This window comes from Anabrus simplex, chromosome 8 (genome assembly GCF_040414725.1).
Source record: "Anabrus simplex isolate iqAnaSimp1 chromosome 8, ASM4041472v1, whole genome shotgun sequence".
In the NCBI taxonomy this organism is placed as follows: domain Eukaryota; kingdom Metazoa; phylum Arthropoda; class Insecta; order Orthoptera; family Tettigoniidae; genus Anabrus; species Anabrus simplex.
Window position 1 is genome coordinate 28,555,424 of NC_090272.1, and position 10,937 is coordinate 28,566,360.

The 10,937-nt window shown below is 38.6% G+C and overlaps 1 protein-coding gene across 1 annotated transcript in view; it reads left to right on the top strand.

Annotated features, from left to right (window-relative positions):
* Positions 1-6,683, top strand: part of LOC136879251 (tetratricopeptide repeat protein 17) — a 293,085-nt gene extending 286,402 nt beyond the window's left edge. The window contains exon 20 of the mRNA XM_067153063.2: positions 5,590-6,683. Coding sequence (XP_067009164.1) covers positions 5,590-5,730 — 141 coding nt within the window. The 3' untranslated portion in view covers positions 5,731-6,683. The remainder of the gene's footprint in view (positions 1-5,589) is intronic.
* Positions 6,684-10,937: the final 4,254 nt, after the last annotated feature.

Genomic DNA, 10,937 nt, shown 5'->3' on the forward strand with positions numbered 1-10,937 from the left:
AATGAAAGAATCCTAGTCCTTGAATGCTGTGATACCATTGGGATTGGGAAAGAACAAGAGTTGAGCGAAGGAAGTCAGACATTATAGATGAAAGTGAGGAGGCTGGCACAAGTAAGTGGAAGCAATGCCGGGACTCAATTAAGGGCCCCATGGTCGCCAACCCACACTCCCAAATTTAGAGCTGGTGGGGTTTATACTTGTACGACCAAACACAGTGTCAACACAAGACAGAAAGAACATAAGCTTCATTGTGGTGGCAAAGCACGCTCCCTCTTCCCCAAAACAAATAATCATTGAAAATTAAAGAACACAACCCCTCGCTGCGACCCTACTAGACATTCCCCTTCTAAAACTACATCTACTAACAGTTCTCCTCCCACCCCTACTCCTTCCCCTCAACTCCTACCACCTCACTCATACAACACAAGGAGTACACGCGGAACAGCAAGCAGTCGCCATAAACCTTAATTAACACCAAACTGTCAAACGACTGTTGGAGGGGTAAGTAAAGTTCGAGAAGGACGCAATTACAAGTGATTATTTTCATTTTGACCGTATTGAAATTCAATTTTTAAATGTTAAACATTAATTTATTGAAACCATCTATTCAATACTAGTTGAGTCTTTATGACTATAGCAATGTCATTTTATTAACTTTGAGTATGGTACATGTATTGCCTGGCATTGCAGGCATCATCAGCCATTAATTCTATCTCCAAGTCAGAGCTCTGAGTGGATGCTATTTTAGGATTAATCATAGTCAATATTATTTATATATCAGTGCAAAGGAGTGATCGAGCCGTCCATGTTTTAAAGTTCTAATGTGACATTGTACTCTTGTTCACATTTAATGGAAATATATTGACTGTTAACTTTCATAATGTCGGTATTGAGAACCCACTTTTGCCCCTCTGACTATAAAAAAAGAATCTATGCACCCGCATTCCCACAAATTAGCAACCTTCTATAGCTTAATCTATAGAGCATACAAAATTCCTCTTTCCAACGATAACCGAAAAAAAGAACTACAGTGTATTAAAGAACTAGCGAAACTTAATGACTACAAACCAAACACAGTTAATAAAATTATAAACAAAATCAAATTAAAAACTGCTACTAACCTAACCCCTGAAAGACCTAAAAAATATAATTTTGCTGCCTTCACCTACACAAATCTGGCCTTTTACCAAATCACTAACCCAATCAAGAAACGGGACATCAATATTGCATTCAAAACCCGCAATACGAACAGAAATATATTCTTTAACTCCCATACAGTAAATTCAACACACGACCGATACTCCAATTCAGGAGTTTATAGACTCAAATGCGCCCAATGTGAATTTTCTTATATTGGAGAAACTGGACACAGCTTTCATACAAGATATCTAGAACATTACAATGCATCTAAGCACAACAAACACTCCGCTATGAGTATCCATATGAAAGAAACGGGACATAACTTCACCACCATAGACCAGGACCTTCAAATCTTAAAGATCATCAATAAAGGTAGTCTAATGAATGAATTTGAAAACACCTACATCCTTTTAGACCAACACTTCAATAAAAACAAAAATCTAAATGACACCGTAGAAACAAAGAGCCCGGTCACGGAACAAAATTCCTAATTTATTGTCATCTCTCAACATAAACGGTAATAATTTTTTTAAAATCTTCAACTACTAATTCAACAAAAACCCAACTCGCTCTCTGCCAACAATTTCACATACCTACAATACCAGAAGCAGAGATAAAGCAACTGTTCAGACCAAAGAGGATAGAATAGAATAGAGATGAAACTCAATGATAAATTTCGGTACCAAGCTTTTCGGCCCTGGTAGTTTGTCTCTCATCAGAGATAGCGCCACAATGCGCATATTGTGCACTATCTTACCGCTATTATCAACACATAGCGCAGAGAAGCGACATCCGGCGCAGTGACGCACATCTGGGTATGCTTACAGCTGCCCCTGCCCCTTGCCACCCCAACGGCGATAATAATGCAGTTCTACTACTCCCATGCCCAATACATTGTAATTCATATATTTTTATTTCCAAGTACTTACTGTGTTGTAAATAATGATCTGATACCCCTAGTTCGTATGGCATACTATGTTACTGAGAACATAACCACACACCTCAAAGCAGCTTTAACTTCAAGTGAATGATTGACACATCAACACAAAGCTGATATTATAACAAATAAGAAATCCCTTCGAAAGCAAGACTGCAGAGCACACCATATGCAAGAGAATGGGGTATCACATCAATATCCAAGTACCACATGAAAATAAAAATAACAGAATTAAATGCACTAACACAGGAAATATATAGAACTACATTAATAGAACCATTCAGCTTTCAGCCCCTGATGTGTACTCAAACAGGAAATACAGGATTTCAGGAAGACTGGCGAAGATATATTTCAAATAAACAAGCACAAGGAACAAAGATTTACAACACAAGCACATGAGCACTTGGAATTCAAACAACACAAATACTGTAGCTTAAAATCAATATTAGTTCATACAAGGTTAATCGGTTGGGTAAAGTCAAATTCGATGCAATCCAGCAATATTATCTCCACAATGCTTGATGTTATATGACTAATTAATTTGTTAGAAGGGCCCACCGATTGAGGTCAGACTTGAAATACTTCACTTTGAGGCAAACTGCCTTCAATTATTAACATCACTCATTTTATGCTTACTTGCGTGCCCCAGCTCCATCTAAAAGGAGAGACTAAAACCACCTGAAGCTAGCTACAGATTGGAACCATAAGCCCCATTAGACTTTCACCCCCCTGGTTCAGACCACCTCACACAAGCAACACAACAGGACCTCATCCTAACGTCTAAAGCAGGGCCTCTCAGGGTGCATGCGCGTGGTGCATGCACTGTGCACGGTGCAAGAGACGACTTGGCTTGGTTGACCAGAGTGCAGACCCCCCACTCCTCGATATGGAGCAATAGCGCTTACTCTCTCTTTCCTTACGCCTGTCTCGCTCGCTCCGCCTGTCTCCCTCTGCCCCACTTGTGCCGTAGCGCTCCAAATCCGGGCTGAGTAGAGCCGAGCTTAGCCGAGTAGCCCTGAGACGAAGCGTTGATCCGAGCCATGCCGAGCGGCACCGATGCAGAGTGCATGGAGCTCTTGTGCCTCGATCTGCACACGTGAGATTTTGGGCGTTTGAGAGGGCCTGGTCTGAAGGGTAAGTTTCAAGAACATTAAAATCTACTAACTAATAAATCATCCTAATATAGCACTCGCACACTTTTTTGTTTTATTCCACAGACTTCAACACACCCACCAGCCACACACTACATCCAGAATCCAGTGAACTGCTCTTCAACCTTACACTAAATAACCTCAAAAAAGCTCCACAACAAAACAACATACAACAAGTTTATACAGTCATGTATTAACCTGTTATCTAACAAATCTTGATCAAACTCTGTAACAGTATTCTTGCCATTCCACTATAAGGCACCTAAATATTGATGCTCATTCTTCTAAGAAGTGATGCTGATCTATAGAATATTTAGACCTCCCCAATAAACCATATAAGCTGAACCTGTTTCAATGTCCTACAAATATAAAAAGAATATTTAAATGCTATGACTTCAATAGACTACAATGGCATCCCACTATCAGCATTTTCTCCATTTGACAGGATATGAGTAAGACATCCCATTGAAACTTCAAGACAAGTTCGACCAGTTCAGTTCCAAAATGTACCATAAGTTTGTATATATTATGTAAATTGTGTAAAAAAAAATAGTTTTTAAGAATAGTTCTAGCACATGTTAATCTCCAATAAGTTGTAAAAATGTACAGATGATTTAATCCTAATTGCATCAAGGTGTTCTCATTAAGTTAAGTCAATATATTTCCATTAAATGTGAACAAGAGTAGAATGTCACATTAGATCTTTCATGGACGGCTTGATCACTCCTTTGCACTGATATATAAATAATATTGACTATGATTAATCCTAAAATAGCATCCACTCAGAGCTCTGACTTGGAGATAGAATTAATGGCTGATGATGCCTGCAATGCCAGGCGAAACATGTACTATACTCAAAGTTAATGTAATGACATTGCTATAGTCGTAAAGACTCAACCAGTATTGAATAGGTGGTTTCAATAAATTAATGTTTAACATTTAATTAAGTACACAATTAACTAGCAACACAACTTCCGATTACTTACAAGATTCCTTTTCTTATTACAGAATTACAACAAGATAAACTACTTAACAACTTTTAACCACGATCGTCGATTTACATCCCTTTCAATCATACCTTTTTAAATCTGCATTTCAACGTATGGTCACCGACATCAACAAAAGTTATTTATTCAACAGCACTTGCCGTGGTCAAATGACAACAAGTATTTAAATTTCATGAATGATCAAATTGATGAGATTTTTGAATCTTTATACACTCTTATCCTTAAGGGATATAAAACTTTCACCAGACCTCATTGCAAAAAAAAAAAAAAAAATATATAGTTCTTAAAATTGAATTTCAAGTCTTTCTAATATGTTAGACATGCTACTTGTTTTAAGTACTTTAGAACAGCTCATTCTACCACAATTTTAATGTGTCTCTCCTACTAAACCCAAGTTATTAAGACATATCACCAAATTTCTGGATTTTATGATACTCTAGTAAATTAAGTTTGAGTTTATGAAATAATTGTTTAATAGTTCTTAAGTCATTGTCAGATGGATTAGAATAAAAACTTTCTTATTACAAATTTGTGGAAACCGTGGTTCTGGCTACCACCCATTGGTATCATTCTTATCCCTACTGAGAAGCTGTGGAAATAATGAAGCGTGACAACTCTTTCAACAGGAGAGAAGAGGGCTGAAGATCAGTAAGGTTTGGCGGCTGTTGCTCGCTATCAGACGAAAGAAGCGTGAAGAGAGTGGGTCACACTGCACAGGTCTTGGAAACACCAATCTGAGATAGAGGAAAGTTGATGGTGGTAACACCACCTAAATCTAATCTACAACTGTGATGTGCTTCAAGTCTGTCGAAACTAATTCAAGATAAAATAAATGTAGAAAATACCTTTTTCAGGTATAATCTTTTATTAAATATACTGTATAGTACATAGCCTTATTCAGGTTGGACCTTATGCACACTACAGTACAGGGCTATATGAAGTATGATCCTTGACACAGTCCAGAGAGACAAATAATATGAACTAAGTACAGACTATGAAGAAGGCAAATGTTTTCTTTTCAACTAATTTATAAATGTATTTTATCCTGAATTAGTTTCAACAGGCTAAAGAAACACACAGTTATAGATTACCTACATCAAAACTGAAAAAATTTACTTCCACCATAACAAACCACTTAACTTTCTCACTGCTATAAAAGTACATGTGCCTACCAGCTTTTATTTTAGTCTTGACAAGGGTTAAGAAGGCTTTGCCTGGCATTGCAGAAATTACTGGGTTCACAATTGTAAATTAGCAATGAAAATGAACACTTGGTTATTGTTTTATTGGTATTTTGTTATGTACATTAGTGTCTGATCAGAGTGTGATGTAGTATATGGTTTTTGTTTTACAGGGAGACCTTGAAAAGGCTATTGGCTACTATCGATCTTCACTAGCTCTGCAGCCAGAATTTGAGCCAGCACGAAATCGTTTGCAGTCAATTCTGTGTTCTCTGCTGTTTGAAGAGCAGAGTACAAGGGCCCCTCATGTGTAGTGTTGCCACCCACTTGTACTTGCTTATTCCATTTGGTTCTTGTTGAATAAGTTCCTTTCATTTGTATATAGAGGAAATCTCTACTCGTCTAGGATAGTGTGATGTAGGAATGTGCTCTTCATGTGGCACATACAATTTCCTCTTCATTACATTCCTACTGATCTGATCTGCTGTCGAGTGTTACTTCCTGTACTGGCACTCGTGTTGTTACTTAATAGTTTTATGAATTAATGTAAACTTATTCATTACTGAGGTATACATTTGCAAAAGTGTGGGATTTTGTAAATTTCTTTTCCTTCATAGATTAAAAAAAAGTTGTTTTATATTGAAAGATTTGAACCATCTTCAAGGATGACATTGGTTTGAAAATGGCCTTTTTTGTGTAAGTATGAAGTAGGAAAGTCCTTTTTTATGTAGAGATTTTGTTTTTACCAAGAAGGCTGAAATATTCAGAAAGCTCTTTAAGGATATAGGCTATTTTTTATATACATCATGAAATAGACTGAAAAATTGTAAGCTGGAAGGACAATTTGTGGAAATGTTGAGTATTTGAGTATGTGATATGTAAAAATGTAATATTTGAAAAATACATACCAAATGAATAATTCTGATATAAATATTGGTACCTATGGAAGAAGGGGACGGAAGCATGAAGACTGAAATGGAAACAATAAAGCAGAGAAAATTGAGAATGATCTAATTAAAATATAAATAGTATATTGGGTTAGGTGATATGGGCATATAGTTCTTGCAGCATTGAGACTATGTAGTGGGGTCAGCTACAGTATTATGGAACCTCCTTAAAGTGGGAAAGAAACTGCTGAGTGTTTGTGCTCTGCAGCATGTTGAACCCTTCTCCAAGGCCTTAGAAGCTACATATTTGCTATGTGGGCTTATACGATCTTTTTAATTGCATAAATTTTGTGTTTTGCCAACTTTTGTGAGTAGAAAATAAAAATGATATGTTTTGAATGCTCTATACACATGGATAATCCCCGCACGTTTTTTTTTTTTTTTTTTTCAAAATTTGGCAGCTGAAACTTGCAGTGCGGGTATTATTTGCGTCAAAAATGATAGGTACAGTACTTCTGACATACAGAAATCTGGAAGTTTGTACTTTTCTACCCAAACTGTGGGCAAATCTGTTCCTGCCAAAACAAAGAAGGTTGCGATGTACATATTACATTATTTACGAGGCATTGTTTAAGTAATATCGCAGGTTTAGGATGGCCAGTGTGAATTCTGCTTATAGGTTGTTCACAGTTCAAGGAAAGCTCCACGTTATTGAAGAGATAGAGCAAATTTTCAGCTGCTCCCCTGTATGAACAAGAGTTCCATATGTGATTGGAGGAAATATTAGACATATTTGAACAGACGAGCAGTGACTATGTTCAGAAAGCGAAGTTTCCGGAAATCAAAAACAGCAGTGCAAATATGCGAATGAAAAGATCCAGTTTAGATATGTGGCCACAAGTGTAATATGTTTGTAGGGATGAGTGACTCAGACGTTTGAGGCGCTGGCCTTTTGACCCCACCTAGGCAGTTTCGATCCTGGCTCAGCCCAGTGCTATTTGAAGGTGTTCAAATATGTCAACCCCATGTCGGTAGATTTATTGGCATGTAAAAGAACTCCCATGGGACTAAATTCTGGCACCTCAGCGTCTCTGAAAACCGTAAAAGTAGTTAATGGGATGTAAAGCCAATAATATTATTATTATTATTATTATTATTATTATTATTATTATTATAATATATAATTCGCTGGGGCCATCACGGACCACGTTAAGTCTTGTTGCATTTGACACTGAACTTGGCCTTCTTTAGAGCCCAAATTTCCCTCATTCTTTGTGAGTGGGCCTGCTTACGCTCCTCTGTCCAAGAGGCACCGTGTTTTCTCTTAGGTTGCTCATCTCGGTTTAGCCCGTTCGTCAATATTTTCTTGCGGAAGAGATCTCTGTTAAGGGCGTCTTCAGCTGAGATATGTAGCATTTGCAGGTCTTGTTTGGTATATCTAAGCCAGGGAATTGTGGTTTTGGGGTTTGAATCAAAAAAGTGAAAGATTTCCATTTCTGTACTTTGATCCCAAGATTCCTGTCACAATTTTGCGTTCCCTTTTCTCCAGTTCTTCAAGGAGTCCTTTGTTGGCATTTAGAGACAGGGTTTCGGCTGCATATAGAACTACTGGCTTCAGAACTGTTTCATAGTGACGTATCTTGGTGTTTTGGGAAAGGCATTTTTTGTTGTAGATTGTGCGGGATGTTTGGTAGGCTATTTCCAGTTTGCGTACTCGCTCCTGAAGTACTTCCTTGTCCAGTCCATTTTTCATGATGATCTCACCCAGGTATTTGAATTTGTCTACTCGGATGATGTCCCCGTATTTTGTATGGAGTTTTGGTGGAGCCTCTTTGATGTTAGTCATTACTTTTGTTTTCTCAAACGATATCTGCAAACCAGTTTGTTCGGCAATTTCCTTTAAAATTTCAACTTGAGCTCTAGCGGTTTCTGTGTCGTTTGAGAGAACAGCAATATCATCGTCAAATGCTAAGCAGTCTGTTGTGATCCCCTTGGATTTGGTTCCTATTCTCAATGGACTGTAGTTGGTTTCCTGTAATCTCACCCGCCAGGTTCTGATGATCTTTTCAAGAACACAGTTGAAGAGTATCGGGAATAGCCCATCACTCCTGTTTTGATGTCAGAGGAATGCGAGAGACGTCCGTGGAACTTCACCTTGGATTTTGTATCAGTCAGGGTGGCTCTAATTAATGCCAGCGGTTTCAAATCAACTCCAAATTCATTTCAGATGTTTAGCAGGACTTCCCGGTCAATGGAGTCGTACGCTTTCTTAAAGTCCACAAAGACAGACACATACTGCTTGGACCTTAGTGTACAATATCTGATGATCACTTTGAGATTTTGGATCTGTTCAGCTGTTGAGCGACCTTTTCTGAACCCTCCTTGGTATTCACCTATTTGCTGTTCGACTTGTGCTTCCAGATGCTCCAGGATGGCAAGTGATAGAATTTTGTAAGTCACGGGTAGCAAAGATATTCCTCTGTAGTTGTTGATGTTCTTCATGCTGCCTTTTTTGTGTAATGGATGGATCAAGGCTATTTTCCAATCTTCGGGTAGGGTCTCCTTGTTCCAAATTTCTTCTATTTGCTTTTGCAAGATATCAAGTGATTCCTCTGGGGCATATTTCCATAGTTCTGCTACTACTGAGTCTTCCCCCGGTGCTTTGTTATTTTTGAGACGGGCAATGTGGCGCTTGATTTCATCTCTGTCGGGTGGTCTGGAATCTGGGTACCTGAGTAAGAGTTCCTTGGTCTCAATGGTGCTTTGCGGTTTAAAGCAACTAAGTAAATTCTTGAAGTAATCTGCCAGAATGCTGCAATTTTCTTCATTTGACGTCGCCAGTGTGCCGTCCTTTCGCTCAAAGCATAGAGATGGTGGTTTATAGCCAGTGAGTTTGCGTTTGAAGGCTCTGTAGTACTCTCTGCTTTCATTCTTCCTAAAGTTTTGTTCTATCTTTTCAATGAGAGATTTTTCGTATTTACGTTTCTCAGTTCTGAACACCCTAGCGCGTTGGATTTTGTAGGTTTCCCAATCATTTTCTGATTTCGTAGAGTAGTACTGTTTCCACGCATTGAGTCTTTCTTGGAGGACTAATTCGCAGGTACCATTCCACCAGGCATGCTTTTTGCTTCTCTTGATTTCTGCAACGTCTTTGGCAGCCTCAACAAGGAGACTTTTGGCGTTGTTAAAGTCACAGTCATTTGGTCTAGCCTTCTCCTGGAACTCCTCGACCTTTTGCTGAAGTTTATCATTGTCAAAGCATGTGATCTGTTTGGTTGTCTTCCTTGTGTTTGCGGGAATTGGTTTGAATTTGATAAGAGACATATAATGATCTGAGGCCACATTGATGCCTTTCTTTACCTTGACATTCATAATCTCAGAGCTGTTTCTCCTGGAGATTGCAACATGATCAATTTGGAACTCTCCGAGAGCTTGGATGGGAGAACGCCAAGTCATTTGCTTTCTGGGTAGATGGTGAAAGTGGGTCGACATGACCTGCAGGTTGTGATTTTCGCAAATGGATACCAGTCTTTTGCCGTTGGGATTGGTTCTTTTGTGAGCAGGGTAATTTCCTATAACTTTCTTGTACTTCTGTTCATGACCTAGTTGGGCATTGAGGTCACCCAAAAGAAGCTTGACATGGTGTTTGGGGATTTTGTTTAATTTTTCATCCAGTAGGTCCCAAAAATTATCAACTTCGTCTGGATCAGACTTGTTCTTATCGTTTATAGGAGCATGTGTGTTAACTAGGGCGTAGGTTTTGTTCGCGCATTTAATTGTGAGTATAGACAATCTGTCATTCACAGGTTCGAAATTTGCAACCGATTTAAGGATCTTGGTTCTAACAGCAAACGCGGTTCCAAGCATCACAGCTCCATTGAGGATTCCTCTTTGCGCTTTGCTCTTGAAAAATCAGTAGCCTTCGGATTCAAAAATCTCTTCATCTGGGTACCTTGTTTCCTGTAGAGCCATTATGGATATCTGATTTTCGTGAAGAGCTTTGGTGAGGGTTTTCAGCTTGCCAGTTTGTTTAAGTGAATTTATGTTGGAAGTTGCTAGAAAGGTTTTAGATTTTGGCCTGAGTTTTTGACTCTTCGGGGTACACCGAGACGCTCCGACTCGTCTCTTGCATGATGTCGAGTCTCCCCCAGAATCCGAACGAGACTCGTGCGCCGTGGCGTTCATGACGAGGGATTTATCCGAAGATTTACCCCCTGGGGTATATTTCTTGAAATGTTGTGCCATCATGCTTTTTGACTTAACTTTGCTTTGGATGGGTACCCATCCTTTTACAACTAGGGTTGTTAGCCCTAGAGGTTGCCTCAAGATGTTTTCTGGCTTCTGGTCATTTACCAGTCTTCGCCGTAACCCTGGCAAGGGACCAGTTTTTTTTCTTTTTTTTTTCACGATGGTATTTTATTTCCCTACTACCCTCTGACTCTGCTGGTGGCAGAGCCAGCGAGCTTCCCCAATTCCAATGGGACGCGCCCGATGGAGGTAACCGGTAAATCCCTACTATTATTATTATTATTATTATTATTATTATTATTATTATTATTATTATTATTATTATTATTATTATGTTGTTGTTGTTAAATGTGTCCTTTTGAAAGTTGGGTTTTAAGTCTAGATAT